The following is a 22,215-nucleotide window of genomic DNA, read 5'->3' as shown; positions in this document are numbered from 1 at the left end:
TTCCTTCCTTCCTTCCTTCCTTCCTTCCTTCCTTCCTTCCTTCCTTCTTTCCCTCTCTTATTCTTTCTTCACAAAACCAGTGCCCTAACTGATGCCTGCAACAGCTGGGTTAATAAAATAAACCAGGAGAGGAAGCAGAGCGAGGAAGGCAGCCGCACAGTAAAAGGGCTTTGTTCAGGTGAGCAGGAGCATGCACATGGTGCAAAACAACTGACAGCATCCTGGAGACGTGCAGTCACAACTCCTGGTCACAGGGACACAGTTACCCTAAAAGCCACTGGGACACCCAGCCAAGGAATCAAAGCCCATGAGTTGTGTAGGAAGCAATGCCCTGAACACATAAGAAAACCACAGCTGCAGGGGCTGTTTTGGGGGATGCAGGAGTGCGTTTAGCACAGAGGCACCAGTCCTGGGGACAGGAGAGGCTGGGCACTGCAGTGGTTGCTGGACAGGCAAGAAGCAGAGGCAAAGCTGTGCTACGGGAGCTCACTGCAGCCAGGGAACGGGTGGATGCTGGCCCACAGGAGAGGACAGACTGGGACATGGGAGTCCATTCTCCACACAGCACAGCAGGATGTGAGATGGGTGCAAGGGAGCCCCAAGCTTGGCTTTCCCATGTGCCCATTTTGGAGGCTGCCAGGCCCCACTGATGGTGCCCAGCCACTGCTGCAGGCTCTCCCCAGCAGCCCTCCTGGTGCTCGAGCTGGGATGATGTTCTGTTGATGCTTCTCTTTGTGCTTTATTCTACATGTTATGGCCTGCTGCTGCCAGTGGTATTGCCTCATCCCCATGCTGAGCCCGAGAAGCAAATATTCTGCACACAAAGGGACTCAGGTGGCGGAAGAGGGGTCTCCGCAGCCGACGTGTCTCCTCCCTTCTCAAATCTCCCAGGCTTGTTGCTGCTGGGCTTTGCTCCTAGGCAACACCACAGCCAGCCTTCCTGCCCTAAAACCCACCACGCACCCATCTCCGATTGCTCTCCTACGTGTCTCAGAGCCAGCAGAAGTGCTGCAGTGGGCTGCTGCTCCCTTCGCTTATCCCAGGGAGCTGGGTGTGTGAGGCAAATCCCTTTGAGGGACAGAAGGATGGCCAATGTGGAGACAGCATACACACTGGTTCAGCTCATTTGGAACAAATGAGGACAAGACAAAGGGGACCAGCAAGGATTTTCCCATTGTTTCACCCTATTCTTTTTCTCTGCACAATGAAATAAATGACTGTGGGCTATATATACTGACCGTTTTGACACAAGATTTTTCAGGCTTGAAATCTCAAAGGAAAGGCAAGCTTGTATTCCTTTCTGTGAAGCCCTAAAGTAAACATCCAATTGGCATTCCGCACGAAAACAAAGGCTTTGAAACTAAATGGAAAAAAAAAAAAAAGCAGTGTTTTTCACATTCTTTTTTCATTACCACTTTATAGCTTGATTCCTTATCTCTGTGCTTGATCTCAGAAGCTGTAAGTTTACTTGCTCTGGATTAAAGACTCACTTGCAGGAGGGGGCTGACGGGGATGATCTACACTTCCAAACTTGCCCGGCTCCTTGGATGCAGGCAGCTGAGCCCTGAGCTTGCTCCTTTGACTTGCCTCATTTAGTGTGTGTTAGTGTGACCATCACTGTGTGCTTCTCCTTTTGAAAAGGTGAAGAAGAGAAGACCCAGGAGACTTCCTCTCCAGCTGACGCACACGCTCAGGTGTCTCTACCTCTATCTCTGCATTTGCATTTTGGTCACAAGGAATTGATGCAGAGGGACTGACACAAAATGGCTCATTTTAACAACTCCCCTGCAGCGAGGGGGGTGAGAGGAGCCCTTACCTTCGAGCTGCACTTGTACAGGGGGTGGCTGATGGAGTCCACATAGTGATGCCTCATGCAGCGACTGGGATCGGCGTCGATCATGAAGGAACTGTCTGTTTTACTGTCCGCATCTCCCATCATTGCCAGGAGCGAGAGCATGGAAATAGAAGCTGCCAGTACATGATTTCCCATTGTTGAGGAACTTCGCGGTGATAACAGCAGAGGGAGGTAGAGTATTAAAAAAACTCTAAAGCGTGGGACCCAGTTCCTCTCCAGGATAGCGAAAAGTCTGTTTTAAGTCTCTTAGCTGTCATTCTTCTGGAGTTAGAGTTTACTGAGATTGTAATCCATCAGAGAATCTCCCGGGTAGCTGGAATAAAAACACCATAAATCACAAACCTAACCGAAAAAAGCTCTGGTGAAAAACTGACATAAATAATAATAAGGCTCACAGGATTTTTGCTTGCCAAAATACACTCTCTGAGCAAGCATCATTCCCACAGTAGGTACAGCATGCAGCATTAGGAATGAGATGTCAAGGCCTTGTTCCTTTAAGCACTGCTCCATCGTTCTACTAGGGAGAACCTTTTGACTTGTAACACCCTGAGTGCTGCAACGCCCATCTTTTTGACTTGGTGATGTCCCTAATGGGATCCCCTCAAAGCTGGAGATCGGTAACACATCAGAGATTGCTGCAAATGGGAAGGAGTGCATATTCTCTCAAAGTGTCAAATATATGCTTGGGGAGCTGGGGGGGCACAGCCAGGCCGCCTCCTGCAGCACAGCGGGGGGGGGATTTCCCAGGCAGCAAACAGAGAGGATGCTCCACAGGCGGTGTGCTGCTCTCCGGCAGGGACAAGGGATGCACTGAGTCCCAGACCAGGCATGAGCAGCGCAGTGCCTGTCATTTAGAGCAGGATCTTAAAAAACACATTGTATTCCATAAGATTAAAGTACATCAAAGTGAGCTATCGACTGGGGAAAAAATAGATATGCAAGTTGGGTCACACAAATTGCCACTTGGTCATCTGGTTTCTGATGCATGTTGGAGACCATCCCCCCAAAACAGGCACAGGACAATCCTGAGAAGCTCCCCAGGTGGGCATCTCCCTGGGCTGCTCCACCACAGGCCCTTGGGCATTATTGCAAAGCTGGTAGTCTTAAATGGGCAATTTAATTTTGCTTTTCTTACAGAAAGCTATGGCTTGAAAGAGCTGTGAATCTCCCACCCAAACATAACCTGATGGAGCAAAGAGCAGCTGACAGTACAGCTAAAAGTGTGAGTACTTTCTGAAGAAAATTAGGGTAAAAAAGTTCACCGCTCATGCAGAAACGTTCTTCCCGAGTGCCTTGCCTATTTAAAGAGATGCTGTGTGCCTTCATTGCCTTACACAAGCTCTTTCAAAACCGCTCTCTGCTTTGCTGGCGATGCTCTGAAACGACTGATACTCATCTCCCAAACAGCCTGAAACTGCGAGGCCTCCCCACCAGAGTGCTTAATGATTTGTGTACTGCTTGATGGCTCGCTCCAACACTTTTGCAAGAGGAGTGCATAGCAGTGGTAAACAAATCCAGAGCTCGTCCAAGCTGGGAGTCGGGACTTGTCGGGCTGAAGTGACATACAAAGTCTCACGCTGGGAAGAAATGTAATTAGGGATGCTCTGTGTGTTAGATGCTTTTAAAAGCCTTTTTTGGGTTTCAAACTATTGTCCAAGTGCCTAAATAGAAAAGAAAAAATTATGTGATTGTATCTAACTGACGATATATTTTTTTCCCAGACTGTTACCTACAACCTGCTGTATTTCCTTTAGCAAATGTTTTTCAGTGGATATGGCACTGAAAAATACCATATCTTCGCAGTATAGGGAGCTTAAGCAACATTAAACACTTAGGATTTGGGATACGTCTGTGCACTATCTCCTTCATCTCAACAAATATCCCTCCAAACATTTTAGCAGGGCAAGACAGAAACCTCCTGGTCATGGGAGCTGGGACAGAGTCCTCCACAGAAGCGAGATGTACGACTGTGGTTCATGGAGACGCTGTCCAAGCATTAGCTAACAGGACGAGTGATGCACTTTTTTGTGTTTAACCTTTTACCTACTTTCCTATTCTTTATAAAGAGGCTGACCAAAACACTCTGCTTGGCAAGGTCTCTCTCCAGCATAGCTAACCAGTATTACACACCCAGTAACTCCCTCCCTGTCCAAGTAAATTTGCTTGATATTGGATGGTCTCATTTCATTTACCACTATGTCCAGGGATCCCCATTTCCCACTCTCTCTGTCCCACTGTCATTTTGTTTGTTTGTTTGTTTCTCTATCTTCCTATGGTTTTGATCAGCGTGATCTAATACAGTGAGAGAAATCTCGAGTCCTGGCTCAGCTTTCAAAGGCTTATCTCTCTAGTTTTCTTCAGGAAATAATTGGATGACATGGAGTCTGCCTCACGAAAATACTGTGAGAAAGCTGGAAAGCAGCAGGGAAAAATGTGAGAAAAGGAAAATGTGTGTACCTTCTTTAGGATAAGCACAGCACAAAATCTGTACAAAAAGTATTAGCGCTCTCACAATCTTTTGAAATCTCTGTGATACTTTCCTGGCAAAGACATGTAGCGAGATCTGATAATAAAACTCCAAAAGAAGAAAAGAATGGTGTTATCACATTACTTGGTAGTAACAAGAGAGGCCATCTTTTGTGACTCATCTTTTGTGAAAAAGCTGGGTTCTGCTGTTGATGGGCATATTGGCAACATGAGTGTGTCTGTATTGGAAGCAGGTCTGCGGGATATATTGGGATATTTGCACATCCAGTATCTACTGACATACTTATATGATGCATACATATACTACATATAATCGAGCTATATGAAAATAATAATAATAATAATCTCACAGGTATATTTAAACATGCAGAAGTTAGTGTGCATTTGGAGCAGCAGAAAAAAAAATAAAAATGGTTGGGTAAAAAAGGTCTAAATATTTTCCCTCAGGTACATCACCATATTGAGTATTTTGACATGGCATTTCCATTTCCAGCTGAAATTATGCACTGGCATTTCACTTTAAATTAGCATTCAAAATTTATTTCTTTAAAAGAAAAAAAGTTGTAATCCTTTTGAAATGTTGTCTGAAATTATAAAATCCTACACAGTACATGATATCAGGAGAGGCATCTGTAGCTTCCTGTCTATCCTTCTATCCAAAGGCAGAAGTACATATTTAATCATTAATTATTATGTATGTTCTTAAGATGACATTTTGTGTTCTGTTTCATCTTGTCAAAATCAAGAATTCACATTGAATTTTTTTATTTTATCTGAGCTGCCTTTTTCCTGGTGTCTATTCATGTGAAAAGCTGTGGTAAACAATCAACCTGCCAAGCTACCAAAGAGGAAGCTAAAATGCTTCTGCTTTACAGCATCCAATAAAGAAAAAGATGCAACGGTGACTTCATCTTCCTGAAAATCGGCTACAAAAATATTTGGCCCAACAATGGATGAAAACCACTCTTTCCGGTTCTTTCAGAATTCACTGATATGGGCACTACATGTTGTTAATAATAGGCTTACAACGCACTTTCCCTATAAGTACTTTTGGGGAATTCATATGGACATAGCATGCTAAATTACAGCTGTTAACCAAAACTGCTACAGCTGTTACCTAAAAACTGCAGGGAAAAATAGAAGCCATCCCAAAGCAAGACCATACAAATGTGTAATCCAAGGTTGTATTACACATGAACATCAGGGCACAGTTAAGGTTACTTTCCCAGCTTTTCATTATCATTAACTGTTTTTTGAATGCTGAAATAAAGATTTTTCACCATTGTCTTAATATAATTTAAAGAGTAGTGAAGGTTAAGAAGGTTTTTGTTTTCCTTTAAGGACAGAGGAGAAATTCCATCATCTGGAATTATTTAGCCAGTTGCTTTGAGAGAACGTAAACAGAAATTCCCTTTCGCTATGTATCTTGGAAAAAAACAGGAACTGAGGAATTCTCTGAAGGTCTATTGGATCTGCACAGCTTTTACTCTGGAAGATAGGAAGGGAGCAATGGAAAAGCTCATTTCTGGTGTACTTCTACTTAGCTGTTCCCTGCTCGTGAGCCCTGTGAATTAGGCATGCACGTATGTTCAGTTTGGCCTTCATTTGCCATGTATTTTCCATGCTTGAGACTCCTGCTTGACGACGATGGTACAGTTCAATTCACTCAATGTCTTTTATGTTTCAGAGGCTGCCAAAATCCAGTTGGAGCAGCAGTGTGTATATATAACTAAGCCTGGCCTTGCATGTTGTGCATATTTAGTAAACACAATTACTTGGATCCTGCCATGTGGTTCCCTCATTCTGAATTTGTTATGTAAACACAAAAGTTACAAGACTACTCAGTTTCTCCAACTCCAGCCCTAAAAAAAAGTGTCACCACCCACATATGCAACTCTGTGTGTGTGTGTGTGTGTGTGTGTGTGTAGATCACACACACTCTTCGGACAGAAATGCCACAGAGATCTTTAGAAGGGCAAAATGGATTTCTCCAGAGCTTTTCATACCTGGAGAAGTTTAGATAAGAAAGGTTAGGGTTAGGGGCATGTGCACTCTGCTACGAGCTGGACTGGAACAGAAAGGACTGTTGGTCAAACTGTGTTGCAGTGTTACAGGATTTGTTCTGCAGGGTTAAGTGCTTCAATGCCATGAGAAGGGACACAAAAGGGGCTGGGCTGGGGAGGTGGGGATGGGCAACCTGTGCTCTGCAAATAAATGTGGTTTTCTTCTCACTGGGTCTGTTTCTGGTACAGCAATGAAGTAGCTGCTGCCCTCTATGTGCATTTGAAAGCCTTGCTCTGCTCCACAGCCACCTTTCAAAACACCTGATCAAGACACCAAGCAGCCACATGGCAGCAGGTAAACTCGAGGTTTTGGAGACAAAATCTCCATGCAGCACTCAGATGGGTTTCTTCCCCTTGCTTCTGCCTCAGCAGTGGCAGAGGGGCCGTGGGGTGGGCATTGGAGCATGGGGCTGGGGAGCGGGGCCCACAGGGGCAGTGGATGCTGAGCCTCAGACATGGCACAGGGCTTTGCATGCCTACGGCATAAAAGCAGTGCAGCTCTACACAGGGTGAGAGAAAAAGAGAAAAAAGCCTGGAGGCTCACCCCTGGAGGGAGCCAGTAGCAGCTAATCGGTCACAGGGAGGGGAAAGGAAGGAAACAATGGAAAGGAAAACAGGCTCAAAAGAAGCGGTTGGAGCCTCTCCATCTGGATGCTCACAGAAGGGAAGCACATCTTCTGGTCCTACTGAGGCTGCACTGTCCTACAGCCCACCAGCCAGCAGCTGCAGAGCATTGCCCCTTGAAAAGCAGGAAGAGAAAATGGGCGCTGCCTCTGGACAGCCAGAAATGTCAGGCACACTGGTGGCAGCCTGGTGAGATGCCTGCACTTCATCTTCTTTGCTGAGGCTTCGCTAGTGCATTAATATTTCTGGAAATAAATACCTGTGCTGGTAAGCAGACTGAAAAAAAAATATAAATAAAATTAAAAGAAAAAGAAGAAAAGACCATGGTAATTAAAGCAAAAGAAACAATGAGATGGTGGTCGCAGCATGTGCAAAGGAAGAATGCAGTGCTGCAGGCGTGGGGCTCACTCCCATGTGGCCTCTGCACAAGACCCCACAAGAGGGGACAAGCTGGGGGACCCGGCACGTAGGGTGGAACACATCAGGCACTCAAGCGTCCTGAGCTTGGCTCTCCTCTTGAAGTTTCCAAGCATATTTGCAGTCCTCCAGGTAGCAAAGAGAGGGGGGAGAGCTACCAGTAGCTTTCTGCTGGGTTGAAATAACAAAGTCTAGTGGGTGCCGCAGGCTGGCGCCCAGCCAGCAGACAGGCAGGGACAAAAAATCCAGAAAGGTTTTTAATACACTCGCAAAGAATAGCTTCTGGTGGACAAAAGAGCGCTTGTATTTTTGTTCTTTCCTTTTCCTGCCTCCAGGAAACTTTAAATAGATTGATTAGAGGCATGCATAGGATCCGTCTCTAATGAGCTCCGGAGCGCGCTGCTTAATGGCGAGGTGATGCCAGCCCTGGATTCTTTCTTTATTCTTGCGTCTTGCTGAACAGCAGACCAGTCCTGATCCTGAGTCCAGGACAGGTATCGAGAGGAAGGCAGTTTTGCACTTGCTCATCCAGCGGGTGCTGGGTGGCATCACCCCTCGGAGAAGCACCGGGCGCAGAGCCGAGCTCTCGGGAGGCGACCGGAGGGGTCATGGCTGCTGGGTAAATGCAAATACTCCCAGCCGAGCATTAGCTATAGGATTTGCTTCAGTAATTACCTCTGCTTTAGTCTTATGACCCAACATAAGACAGAATGACTCTTGGCCAAATTACAAGTTGCTGAGAGGTCTAGGGCACTCGGGTATGCGTCCTCTACCTGTTGGAGTGTGTGGAAACCAGTGGGCGTTTCTGGTTCTCTGGCTTTTATTATTCTGCATGCCTGATGACTAGAGGCTGCTTTGAGGCACTGAGTAGAGAGCCTAAAGAACCGTAGTTATCAATAGATGTGGGAGCAGGAATGAGTTTCTTACTCTTTAATATGAAGCAAAGACATCCCTGCCACCAGGACCAGTGGAGAGTGATGCATGCTGGAGACAGCCCAGAGCCGAAGGGGATGTTCCCTCTTTTCTGGCCCTAGGGACAGAGTCCTCTCTTCTTTTACACACAGCAAAAATTCCAGCCACCATCCGTACACCTCGGATAATTAGGGAACCTAAACATTTGGCTCATGGCTGCAATTTTATGTCTTCTAACAAGGGGAACAGCGTTCCCCTAGGTCCCACTCTCTTTGAGCCGTGCTGCTATGACAGTAATGCGATTGTCACTGCCATGGTATGCTTAACCTTTGCCAAACCAGAGCTGAGGCATTAACTCAGATCCTCAACTCACATGTCTTAAAGGGCAACGTAACCTGTGCTGCCTCTGCAGCCCCGTAACAATAAGCATGAAAATGTGACAAGCGTAAGCCATAACAATGATTGATGCAGATAGAAAAATAACAAAGAACAGCTAAAAAACACGGATGCAATGGAATTCCTGGGAGCGGTGTCTCCATGGCATCAGCAGCCAAATGCTGGGACACCAGGAGAAAAGCTGGATTCGCCCGAGGTAGAAAGGACCGCCACGCTACACAGCGAAATTCCAGTAAATGGGACAAGAGCTGATGGTGTCTGGAAGTGGTAGTGGCACTGCTGCCCAGATATTGGTCTGAATTAGATTATGTGAAAAAAGAAGGAATATATAGACCACCAGCTGCTCAAAGGCTTACAACAACCTTGCTTTTATTGTTCGGCTAAGTTAGAGGTGGGGCATCAGAGGGATTCCACGCATACCACTGCAGAGAAATTTTAATATGCTCCACGCTGACACATATAAAAAGGAAATAACAGCTGATCATAGCCAGCGGAGCCTGCAGCATCTCTTCATACGCCTGCACAGAAGCATGGGCAAAGAGGGGTGCTTTTGGTCAGAGAGGTGGACAACCGAGCCGACCTGGCAGCAGCCCCACTTGTCTCCTTCCACTGGGCTGGCCTTTGGCGAAAGGGCTGTTGGATGGGAAGCAATGAAAGAGAGATGGAAAAAAGGTGAAGCAGGCACAGCTACTGACCCCATCCCAAGATACCAGGGTGTGTAGAAGGGCAGGGGAGCAGAGGGGCTGAACGCTTAACGTGATGAAAAGAAACACGTGTTTACACAACCCACAACGATCCAATGGAACAAGATATTGCAGAGGGCAAAAGTTTAGCGAGGCGCAGCAAAAGGACTTGATGTGTACGAGAGGCTTGCAGCCGTAAGGGTTTTATTTTTAAAGAGTTCGGGGAAGGGTTGTAAACTCTCGGGACTCTGAGAGCTCAGTCGATGGGGTTAGGGGAAAATCCTTCACAACAGCAAGTTCCCCTGTAGCTGCCTGCCCCAAGGTCTCTGTGTCTTGCTTTGATGTGGCCGCTTCCAGCCACGCTCAAGAGGTGGATTACTCAAATAACAGGGGGCTGTGGTGCAGGCTCATGTAGCAAAACTTTCCTAAGCCACAGAGCAACAAGTCTGTCCCGGTACTCAGGGGGACGTTAGAGGCAGAGGAACTTGTCCTGTTTGTAATATAACTGTCTGACAGTTGTAATTGCAATTACAATTGTAGTAGTATTTGGAAATAAATAAATAAATTATACTGTCAATTAAAGAAATAATCTGCCAGACTTGTTGCAAAAGTAAATGTCTCAGAGGCTTCACGCAAACTTTGTACCATAGGTCTTCAGCTGCCTTCAAGGTCCAAGGACAGCCTTGGTCACTTCCGAGCACATCTGGGAGCAGAGGGTTGGGGAGGAGATAGGATCAGCTGCAGGAAATGGGGAATGAAGTCACTCCATGAGGATTCCCTGTCAAATGAGTCACTGTGGGCATCGGCGCCAGACCTCCAAGGAGGTGGTTCATTTCCCTCCCACCCTGGCAAAAAACACTGCAGTGCTGGCAACTCAAGCAATAAAGAATATACACGTGGCACATTAGGGATTGTTCCCTATGGCACGTTAGGGGTTGTCCCCTATGGCACATGGGGGGTTGTTCTGGTGGGGTGGATAGCTATTGCCAACATCCGCCATGCTTTCATGGCTACCTGGGGTATTGCTACTGATACCTGTACACAAGACTGTCCATAACAAGAGTCCTGCTCTGCAAGGAAGAATCATCAACATACATGCATCTCTTCAAGAAAAGGTGCTGCACAAAACCAGGAAACTTACACAGGACACCTTCATGTAGTGATCTGGGCTTGTAATTGGAATAATCAGCGGTAGCCCCTAATTATATCACTTAACTAAATCAAATCACTTTCTATTTTGTAAGCCTGAAACAACTTCTATTCCTTCCCCATTTGCTTTGAAATGGAAAATCTGAAAACATCTTCTCATAATACCACTATTACAAATAACATTGCATTGTTCCAGCATGAATAATGTCAAGGTACAAGTCACATTGGTAACCCCTGATTCAAGCTGGTAAGTAATTACTCACCAAATAGTTGTATTTAAGTCAAGGGAATTATTCATGTGCATAACTGCTCACAGATATGAGTAAGGTCCCACAGCCTGGGCAAAAGCGAACATCATTAGCAATTCAAAAGAAAAGAATAGAGGCCCTAAAATGTAGGTGGAGGAAGGACAAATAACAACACTGCGATTATTATAGCCAATTCATCGACCCCCCACCAGGCATATGGGCCGCTTCCAATAGGAAATAATTTTACAGTGAGGAACTGGTTTGAAGTGAGTTTGTACCCACTGGTGGTTTTAAATAATCATTCGACTGTTCTCTTCCAGTATGCAGTGTCCCCACCTCTCAGCAACTAGCACAGAGTCACAGAGCTCTAGAAACTGTGACAGTTAGTGTTTAGGAAATGTTTTTTCATCTTTAAAGAACAGCAGGAACTTCAGCTAGTTACTTGTCAAGCTACTAGTACTAGGTAGAAACAAATAAGATGTACTACAGGGACACTAAGAGAGAGATTTAAATCAGCTTAAAAGGTAGGATAAGAAATCTGCTTGCCAGTCCCACAGGAGTCAGTCTACACACATTGCCTTGCAAATTCATATTTGATTCGAGAAAATTATCACCCCCAACACGCATTTGGTGTGAGTTGCTCTGCTGACACTAGAACATTTAGCTAGCATAGCACAAACAACTGAGATTGTCCTTCACGTGGTTTGTTTTTGTTACTCTTTTTTATTTTTCTGCTGCTGGACCCATTAATTTGAACTTTTATAGGATGAGTTCACTCACCTGAATCTCAGCAGGGAGATGGGGCTTTCTTCCACAGCAGGGCTCTCTCGGGGCAGTATCCGTGCTGGGGGATTGCACTTACGCTCCTCTGGTACTTTATCACTTGGCTCATAACAGCAAAACTCCTCTTTTCCCCCAGAGGAGCAGAGAACAGCTATGCTCGCGCCCCTGACACCGAGGCAGAGTGAAGCAGTGCCCCGTCAGGCTGGGATTTCAGGGTGCTGAGATCCTCCCCCTGTCCTGCAGCAGGCAGCCGGGGGGTCCCGTGCAGCATCCTCCCATGCCACTGACCGCCTGCACGGCCACACCGCACGATCTGTCGTGCCGAGGGGGTAGGCTACCTACTAAATATACCCCCTCGGGGCTACAGCACAGGCAAACACTGCAGCTTTCCTCATAGGCTTCAGCCAATCAAGGATGTGTATTAAATCTAGCCTAATCCATAGCCAGTGCTGTCCAGTCCGTAGTAAAGCCTCCCAGAAGTTTGGATAAATAATAATGTGCAAATTAAAAGTGCTCCTGCAAAGCATGACACACAAAGCTAGAAATAAATATTGCCTGTTGTTTCAAATTATTCTGAGCACTCCAGCAGATGACTGGCAAGAGAACAGCATGCATAAGTAGTAATAAAAGTAAACAGTTCAGCTTTAAACTAGCAGGCTTGCCTGTGTTCATAGAGCCCTATTGTAATGGGACAAAGACAGTGCTGGCGGTACCGGCACTCTCGCTATGAACTCAGGGCAGCACCCAGCTCGTCCATTCACTTCAAAGCCATACAGTGACAGCCAGCACAGAACTGCACACATGAGCCCGGCACGCTCACAAAAACAGAAGTTTAAGCAAGTTGCTCAGAATCATGCTGTGCTACCTCTCCGCTTGCTTACAGGCATCCTTCAGGCAGAAGATAAAGATACGAGGATAAGAAGGAGGCACAGGTACTAGAGCTGTGTCCAGTCTACATGATCGCATTTTAGTTAAAAACTGGCACACAGAGAACATGTGTTTGTCAGATAAAGAGGCTAAGTGCTCGGTTTAAGTCCACGAAACACTCAAAATCTGGAGGATTCTCTTATTTGTGTGCTTACCTTCAGCAAATGCTCTGCTCCTTCCTTCCCTCCAACTCTTCAGAGAGCTAAAAAGAGGTCCTGTTACTTCCAAATGCTTTTGTTCTTCTGTCCCTCTGTCACATGGCTTGCCTTTTATATTTGCAACACACAAAAGTTAGGGCTGTTATTTAAGAGAGAGAGGGAGAGAGAGGGAGAGAGAATGTCAAATGGAAAAGTGCCATTGCAGTCATATATCAATCAGGGCAGCGGCAGCAGCAGCTCGCTGGCAAATGGGAATTCCACAGAAATGCGAAGCTCTTGTTATCTGAGAAATCACAAAACACCACCAGCCAAGCTCCCCTCTGCAGGGACTTATTAGTGGCAAGCTGGGAAATAGAAGGAAATGTAGGGTTTTTGTTGATGTTGTTATTGTTTCAGATCTGGAGATATGTATGCAAGGGCACATATGAGACAGTGGAATATAAGTCCTGAATAAAATTCCTTTCTAAATAAATGCACTGTGTGCGAGATAAAGGAAACCACTGTGAAGTGGGGTAATTGGAGCAAAGTGAATAATCTCAAAATAACAATTTAAAAATTTGCTATGTGTTTGCACTTGGACAATATCCATAGAGAAACTGCCCTTTCCCTGGATTACTCATTAATATCCTTTTTTTTTTTCTTTTTTTTTTCTGATGAGTTTTTTAAAGAATATTTTTACCTGTGATTGATCTTAGATATCCTAAATTCAAAATGTTCTGCTTTACTGCAATTGGTCACCTAAATCATCTGACATTCCCAGGCTTCCTAGCTGGGTAAGCAGGCAAGCATTTTCTGTACTAATATTTGTGGGCAAATCTGCAATTCAGATGCTTCAAACAGTCTGACCCCAAATTCAGAAACTTCTCTCAGATAAACCCTTGTATGCTCACAGAAGCTGAGTTATTTAAGATTTCAAGCTGACATTGTCTTTCTGCTTTACCCACCTTCCTCTGAAGAATGCCAAGTTTGAAAACGCTCCTCCTTCAAACCTTTTACATAACTGTTGTGCCTTGTATGTAAAAATGAATGCCCTGGAGGGCTGAAGGCAGACTCCATCCAGTGGAGAAATGCACTTACAACGAGCGCATCCCAAACATGTCTGGATATGCGCAGCTCTGGATGCACCGAACCTCCTTCTCTGTTCCCCAAGAGGAGCACGTTTCCCTTCCTTTTGGAGTGCCCCCTAGTCATCCTGAGGCGGTACGGGAGCCCGAGGAAGAGCAGACCTTAGCCAGTTAATTAAAAAATAGGCGACATAGCTGGCCATTCACAAGCTGGATCTGTTCAGAGGCACTGGCCAGCAGATGGACGGGGTCCTGTGTTGATTGTGTTTGAACTCTAAAGGAAAGTTGGTATTTGATGGATGATGTTATTAGCTAAATGTCTTATGTGGTATAAGATCAAAGAGCAGATGGAAATTATGCCTTAAAAATAGAATAATCTAAAAGGGGAATGGCTTGTAGATGAGTAAGCATCATGGAAACAATAAAGGAGACATTCTTTGGCTTGCCTTGCTGCAGAGCCAGGTTTGGCTGGTGGGATAAGCAAATGATCCACTTAGGATCCCGATCCTTGGGGCATGAGTTTTGCTGCACATTTTTCCCCTCATATTCAGTGTTTACTTTGTTTGGACTCTTAAAAGGAGGAATGGCCAGCAGGTTGAGGGAGGTGATTGTCCCCCTCTGCTCTGCCCTTGTGAGGCCCCACTTGGAGTGGTGCATCCAGGTCTGGGGACCCCAGCACAAGAAGGGTGTGGGACTGTTAGAGTGGGTCCAGAGGAGGTCCACAAAGATGCTATGAGGGCCAGAGCACCTCTCTCCGATAAAGAAAGGCTGAGGGAGTTGTTCAGCCTGTAGAAGAGACCTCTAGGGAGACCTCATTGCAGCTTTTCAATACTTAAAGGGGGCTTATAAAAAAGACAGCATTTTTTTGCTTGGGCTAATAATGAGAGGACAAAGGGGAATGGTTTTAAACTAAAAGAGGGGAGATGTAGCTTAGAGGTCAGGAAGAAATTCTTCACTCTGAGTGTGGTGAGGCACCAGAACAGGTTACCCAGAGAAGCTGTGGATGCCCCATCCTTGGAGATGTTCAAGGCCAGGTTGGACAGGGCCTTGGCCAACCTGTCCTGGTAGGAGATGTACCTGCCTATGGCAGGGTTGAAACTGCATGATGTTTAAGGTCCCTTCCAACCCAAGCCATTTATAGAATCTGTGATTCTATGATTAAATCAGATGTGGGTTTCTCTCACAGACCGCATGTGTCACAGCTCTCTGCCTTCCTTGCCACATTCACCCAGCGTGGACAATGGCACAGCTCAACAGCATCTTTGCCTTGTTGGAGTTGCAGGCTGAAATGCCACCAACGTTCTGTCATTGCACTTATATTAAACAGATAGACTATCCGAAACAATAGTTTTTAATTTAGCCAACTCCTGCTTTTTGAACTGAAGGCATTGGACCTTTGGTCATTCAGCTGCCATATCCACTTGTCTCTTGTTACTTGATTTTCCATGGAAAAACATGTATATTATTTTTCCATGGGAAGGGTGTGGTTCACATACCTGGTTGCTCACACTTAGGACATGCCATGTCCAAGACAAAAACCAGGCTAAGTAGCTCCTGGATGAAATCTGCCGGGAGAGAATAGATAACTCATTTGCCATCCTTACTGCAAATTATGTTGCTTAAGTTCTTACTTATGTTATATGCATTTTTATTTTTTTTTTCCTTTGTGTCATTTATAGGAGACAATATCCATATTAGTTACTTGTTGGGTACTAGTCTTACTTTAAATGCTCATTAATTATCAGTTACATGTCAAACAGGTATTTTTGAGAAGTAGTACTCAGTTGTTTTCTACCACAACTACAGCTTCCTAATATAGGAAAATCTGCAGACATTGGAATAATTTTTAATTTTTTAATTAAAAAATATTTTTTTAATTTTTTAATTAAAAATGGCTTTCAATTTTTCATCTTCAGCTTCAAGTCCATCTTTAGCAGTAAGTAGGAGTTAATCAGCAGTTAATTAACCTCACAGGCTGGCAACTTATAAACCGACACCCTCATTTGTGGTCTGAATGAACTTACACAAGATTGCAAGCACAGAAGTAAAAGTATAAAATATAGCCTTTCCCCTCCTCCCAGACTCCCCAAAAGTTATGGCCTATAACTTTTTTGTAGTTGTTCATAAATCTTCATCTTCTCTCAACCACTGTCACTTAATCTTTCCCATAAAAACGGTATTTTAAATAAACAAATAAAAGTGGAAAGAACAGATCAGAGCTAGGTTTTCAAAGATGATTAGACATCTGAGAAGACCACAGATGTTTGATAAGATTTCCAGAAGATCTAAAGATCCTGCTCCCATCCCAGTTTTAATGTGAGTTCTCTTCGGGGGAATTTATCTCACCTTGCACCAGTCACCTGAAAACTAAGTTTAGGCTCTCCCAACAGCAAATGAAGAGTTTCCATTCCAAATTGCATTCATTTCAGGCCAGTTTAAGGTGATCATCAGTAACAGTCTTCCTCCTCAGAAACAAACAAAAAAAAAAGATAATTTGCTAAATTAGTTGGACTAAATACCAGTTTTTTAGATAGGTAAAACTAAGCAAGATAAATAACCTCAGAAGGACTGAGGCAGTAGTTTTGAAGAGATGGAGGACCACTTCTGAATGGAGTTCTACCAACATTCATGGCCCTATTCTCATGAAACGCATTGTATCCTTGCAGCCCTAATTTACTTGCTTCCCTATTCCACTTCCATATGCCCTACAAGACTCAATGTTTGTTCTCAGAAAAACACTGTACTACCATTACCTGCAATTTAATAGAACTGAATTCTTTGCCTCATTGGCATCATCAACATTGTGTTGCCTCCTCAAAAGAGCAGGATTTCATCTCCACAGAGTGCACTTGTGAAATGCACCCTGAGTTCTGCAGCAAAATAAGCCTTATGTTTCACTTTGAAGGATTTTCCAGTGCTGCCAGTTCATAGTCTTTGTTGGGCAACTTCTGCCTTCTGAGACAATGGATAACAGACCTCCATATCATCAAATGTACTGTCAGAAGAGGCACTACTTGGTGTATGTGCTGGTTGCATCTGTGAAGGCCATTAATAGAATATATTTGCAAGGACAATTTTAAAATTTAGATATATACTCATGCACAGACACAAACCAGCACACTATTTCTGCCAGCAATTAGAGTGGGCAGGATGTGTAGGAATACAGCTCATGGAAGGATGATGCTTTGTTCGATGATTGAATTGATAAAGGGTGGACTATATTAGGGACTTGACTATTGGTATTCTTTTTACAGATGGGAATGTAGGGGCAACTGAAGGAATTGTAATGATGGGGAAGGGCCTATAGTAACAAGTAACATAATATTTACATAATGAGCATATATTTTGTACAGACAAAAGATACCCAGAATCCTTAGAGGAGCCATTTTCTATTTCTTTTAATAATCCAAATAAATATTAGGTAAATAATAAACCTAACACATAAAATTACACCCCCATGTACATTAACCCAGGATCAGGTGGCACAAATGACTATCCAGCCAACAGATGCTTTTCACACCTTATATCATCCTGCCATGCATTCCCTGAGATTAATTTTGCAAAGTTATTTAAACACCTGCCTGCTTATATTCTTCCATAATCTAAATGGGCCTCTTCTTTTAGTATTTCTTTGAATACATGAATGGGTGTTGTTAAGAGACAGTATCTGGAAGTGTTTATTCAGTGGCTTACACAAGTCATTATTATAGCAAAGCACCCTTTATTTAGGGTCTAAGACTGCTATAAAGAATACTGTGAAAATTGGGTCTGGACTATTTGCTTATTCGTTTTACCACAGAATTCAGACAGACATATTGCCTGCAGATGAAACACACTTTAAAAAAAAAAAAAAAATGCTGTGAAACTGCATCTGTACCAGGACCAGAAGTTGCTGTGCCCCCAGAGTTGGTGTCCCCTCGGTTTCTTCAGCAAAGCAGTGGGAGCCAGTCGTGTAGGTCTCCCCTGAGGTATGCTGCCTACAGGAGGCAAACGATGCTGCAGTACCAGTGCTTAAAAAAGACAAGCTCAGGAGCCTGGCTGGGAAAACAATATACCAGGGAGAGATCTTGGATAAACATGGCTTGAATGTGGCTTTGGAAGGGGGGTGGGTGGTGATTTGGATGGGGAAGGTTAAAGTGATCTGAGTGCATGAAGTCACTGCTCTGCCCTCCTAGCAAAAGGCTGCTTGCAATTAATCCCACTCAGGCTCCCATGCACTCACCACAGAGCCCTGACAAACGGGTTGTATTGGAGAAGTGAAGAAGCCTGGATTCCTACACATTTTTAAGCCTATGTCCCTCATAGTTACCCACTCAGGTTTCAGCACCACATTACCTTCAGCTCCCTGGCCCCTGCATCTCCAGAGGATGTGGTGTCCCACCATGCGTCAGTAGTACCTTTTGCTCCCTCCCACAGAAATTTCGACTTCTTTTTAAAGCTCCTTTTTAAAGCTCCTACCAGAGTACTGAGCAAGGGGCAATGTGCTCTCACTGGTGAGCATGCACACGCTCATCATCTGTAGTGTTGCAGCTCCTCACCTTAGACTGCTGAATCGTGTGTGCATCAGTTCCCTTCTGCCAGAAATCAAGAGCATGTCCAAGAATTTATCAAGAAACTTAGTTTTCTCTGAGACCTCCACCTTGCTGTAAAATTGGTTGAAATTAGTTGGCTGGCTGTAAACAGAAAGGCAACTCAATCCTATAAGAAAATCATTAATGAGAGAGTAAAGATGCCTTTTTTCTACCTTTAGATTTTTAGAAGATAGTGTCTCTTTCTCCTCAAAGAGACTGTGGCCACCATAATCCCTATCCCCATCTCCTTTGGAGTGACTGGATGCACCACTCTGGATGCCCAGGCAAAGGGTAAATCAAGTATAAACAGCACAGACCTGACTACTCCATGGGGCTGCAAGCACATCATCCTACCTCCCCAGATCATTTTAACCATTAGTCTGAAGATTTGGTACTAAGGTTTATTCCTAAATTCTTGTTTAGGAGTCAAATCTTAGGGCACTGCAATGACAAAATGCTGGCCAGCATTTCTATCACACCCTGACTGCCATTTCCACTTCTTTGTATCTAATGAAGAAAGAGGAAAGCTGCTGTGTTTCTGTGAATCTCAGTGATATGGATCAACAGTTCTGCAGATACTTGTGGGATTTCTCTGCCCTTCCTGAAGTTAGAAATCTCAGACTCAGCTAGTTGCTCTTGGTTCCTCTTATTGTCGGTGGAAGCTACAAATAGGTGCTGCTCAAAGGGCTGTTTATTTGCTGATGCTAGGATGAGGTGGAACTGCCTCTTGATAGTATCTGTTTCTTTCCATTAATAACAAAGGAAGACAAGAGTGTTGGCCAATATGCCAAGAGTTCTGGTTTACTAATCCAGCTGTTGGATGCCTTGGTTATAGCACATGAATTCCATCTTAAAGGTTGCTTGAAATTATCATATAAGCATATGCTGTGTATACATAATATGCCAGATATCCATAGTTGTGCATAGGTCAATGCTAAGTATTTTGCTTTTTTTTTCCTGAGGCTGCAGGAAAGTTTTGTGTCAAACAGTGTGGGATAATAACACTTGATGTGCAGTGCAGAGTTCGCAGTGTATTCCTTCCATCTGTTGGATGGAGGAAGAAATACACTGCAGAGATTTGTAGCCTGTCAAATGCTTATCTGAGTATCAAAGAGCAGTTATGATACTCAGATCCTGTGGGATCTCCAAACCACATCTGAAAGTAGTCTCTATTAACCCTAGTCTCTTGTGGGAAGGGGTCTTACTCATGCCCCTGGTTTCTGGTGTGGAGTTTGAGACCTTGGAATACAGCCTACCTGTGGTGTCTCTTCTCCCAAGGAATCTCTCCCATGCTTCTCCAGCATTTACATCTCTACCTCCCCGTGTGGGTGATACATGATGCACCTTGGGTATCACAGTTGGTTTATACCCTACCATCATAAAGGTTTCTGAGAGTGAAACTGTAGCTTCATCCCCAATAGGGTTTGCACAAGAAAGAGAGAGAGAAAAAACTCTGGTGGCAGGAGTTACTCCACTTACTTGAAAAGAGCTTTGTTGCCTTCCTCGGAATATCAGGTGTGGGAGTGTGATTTGAACAACATTTCTGTAATGAAAAGAACTCTTCCATAATTTCACTTATAGCAGCAAAAATGACCTGACAAGATACAACCAGATTCTAACAATGGCAACCTTATTTTGTTACAGCCCGCTCCCAATGCCTACATGACATGATTTTCTTGCAGTAAAAATGCAATAAGCAAAGTGGAGGAGATGTTTTTCCATGCTGTTTATTATGTGAAATTAAAGCCAATTAATTTGCTTACTACCCAGCTTTGTGTGGTCACTCCCTGTACAAAACCTCACATTTAAAAAGGAAGCAGTAAGTGAAAATTGGCCCCAGCTGTACAATTTGGGTTAAAATTGGAGGGCAGCTTGCCGTATGTGAAGTTGCTGAGAAGAAACGCTATTTAGAGCAGGAAATTGGTGATTCATAATTGACATTAACTCTAGTTACCCTCCAATGTGCATGCTGTACTTCATGTGAAATTATTATAACCAAAGAAAGGCCCTTCCCTTGAGCAAGTTCAAGTTAATGTTTAGGAAACCATTTAAGTTATTATTAGGACAAAAGTCATTATGGTGGAATGGTCGGATGCTCAGATTGTGCCCTCAGTTGCAAAACCTGTGCATTTAAATACTTCTTTTCAGGTAGCTCTTCAGACATGCTCATTTTGGCCTACCCACCTAAATTTCAGCCTCGCAAATGTCCCCAGAACAAACTCCCAGTGGTTTTAAAAACAACTAGAGATCAGTCAAGCTCTCCCTGTGGGCAGCTTCCTAACTGCGCCCAAATTTGTGCTAGCCTTTGGTTTCACATGTCCCTCTGCACTCAGACGAACTCCTCGGGCCACAGCGGCTGGAAACAGGGCCCCAAGGACATGTCTGTACCCAGCTGCGTGCAGACCCCAGCTTTGATGCACCATGTGTGGGCAGACACCAAAATTGCAGAAGGCAGCTTGTGGAAGTTCAGAGGCTGCCCAGGGGCCAGATCCTCACCTAATGGGAGCTGACAAGGCTCCGAGGCCTTTGGGGTGGCCTGTGACCCTGCAGTAGGTGCCAACCTGGTACCAGGCTGACGTCCACCTTGGCAGCCTGGTGCTCTGCCCCCTGGTCTCCAGAGTAGAGGAGCCCACCAAGCTTCCTTGGAGTGCTGCAGTTTATTCACTCCAAATGAACATGTGAACTTAATTACTCCACCGTCCTGTAAGCTTAGAATAAGGAATTAAATAGATCTTGTTATGGATTTTGATATGAGTGAAATTTTGGCAAGTTATGCAATTTTTATGAGTTTTTTTTTGTTGTTGTTGTTTTTCAGATGAAAGGAAGAACATCTTTCCTTCTGATATAGAATATGCCTCAAGCTGCAAGCATAAATCAGAGGCAGACTTCAGGCACAGAAAGAGAGAAGAGACTCACACAGTTATAAATTCAAGCATCTTTGAACTTGGGAAAAGCACTGTAAACCACTGCCACCCTATTACCACTAAAAAGGAGAGATTTGGATTCCTCTCCAAGGCGAAGTCCTCTGCAGGCCCAGGGGACTGAAGATGCTGGGCCGTAGCTGCTTAAGATCTCCCAGTCCTGGCTGCCAGGCCTGAGCTGGCTGTTTTCAAATAGAGGACAGACAATGGAAAGTTTGCCCTCATGTGGCAGAGCTAAAGCTTCAGAGCCTCCCTTGCAATTGCTGCCTGGGGCAAAGCCTGGGAGGTTACCGCAGGAAGCAGAATTAACTCCGGGAAAAGGAATTGGGATTTGCCAAGCACAGGAAGTCAACTAGGACAGACAAGCTGATGAAAGGTCAAGCAAAGACTGTGAGACACCCCAGGAAAGGCAAGCCAAGCCTGCACTGGGAGGTGCTGGAAGAGCACATATGATAGCCGTGTCTTCTCAAGCTGCAGCTAATGCCCAGCATTTGGGAAAAAGATGCAAGAATTGCTGCAGATTACGTGGTCTGTGAAAGAATAAACATGAAATTATGGTGCACAACGTGGGTGAGGAGGATGGCAGCAGCACCATTAGAGGGAAGGGGCTTATTCACAGGAGCAATGAAAAATGTTGTGGCACAAGATAAATGGACAACCAGCCCCTAGGCAAATGGAAATAATCAATTTTCGGCTGGACAGAGCTGCACAAGCTGATAAGGTGTCTGACAGGGTTACGAGCACTGAAAGAAAGGCTACAGGCAGCATAACATAAGAAAAGAAAAGGCTCAGAATGAGTTGTTTCCCACTGAAGGAGATAAAGGCATGTGTAAATGAAAGAGAGTTCATAACAGTGTCAAGGATTTTTAAAATGTCACATCCTTGATCTCATCCAAAGGGTGAATGCACTGGAACAAAAAAAAAAAAAAAAAAAAAAAAAAAAAAAAAAAAAAAAAA

General features: G+C 44.4%; 1 protein-coding gene across 11 annotated transcripts in view; it reads right to left on the bottom strand.

The window, feature by feature from the left end:
- NDP (norrin cystine knot growth factor NDP) overlaps window positions 1-22,215 on the bottom strand; it is a 38,564-nt gene that overhangs the window by 8,035 nt on the left and 8,314 nt on the right. For 2 of the 11 annotated variants that reach the window (XM_035315973.1, XM_035315974.1), the window contains exons 2-4: window positions 12,700-12,841; window positions 11,615-12,133; window positions 1,817-2,168 (exon numbers count right to left, since the gene is read on the bottom strand). In XM_035315973.1, the coding sequence (XP_035171864.1) occupies window positions 1,817-1,990 (174 nt within the window). In that variant the 5' untranslated portion in view covers window positions 1,991-2,168; window positions 11,615-12,133; window positions 12,700-12,841. Of the gene's footprint in view, window positions 1-1,816; window positions 2,169-10,849; window positions 10,924-11,614; window positions 12,134-12,482; window positions 12,506-12,699; window positions 13,330-13,381; window positions 13,608-13,646; window positions 13,837-22,215 lie in introns of those variants that run through there. The other 9 variants (XM_035315976.1, XM_035315975.1, XM_035315981.1 and 6 more) reach the window with 9 other exon arrangements.

This window comes from Oxyura jamaicensis, chromosome 1 (assembly GCF_011077185.1).
Source record: "Oxyura jamaicensis isolate SHBP4307 breed ruddy duck chromosome 1, BPBGC_Ojam_1.0, whole genome shotgun sequence".
In the NCBI taxonomy this organism is placed as follows: Eukaryota; Metazoa; Chordata; class Aves; order Anseriformes; family Anatidae; genus Oxyura; species Oxyura jamaicensis.
Note: the sequence above shows the minus strand (reverse complement) of the source record. Positions and strands in the feature narration are given on the sequence as shown.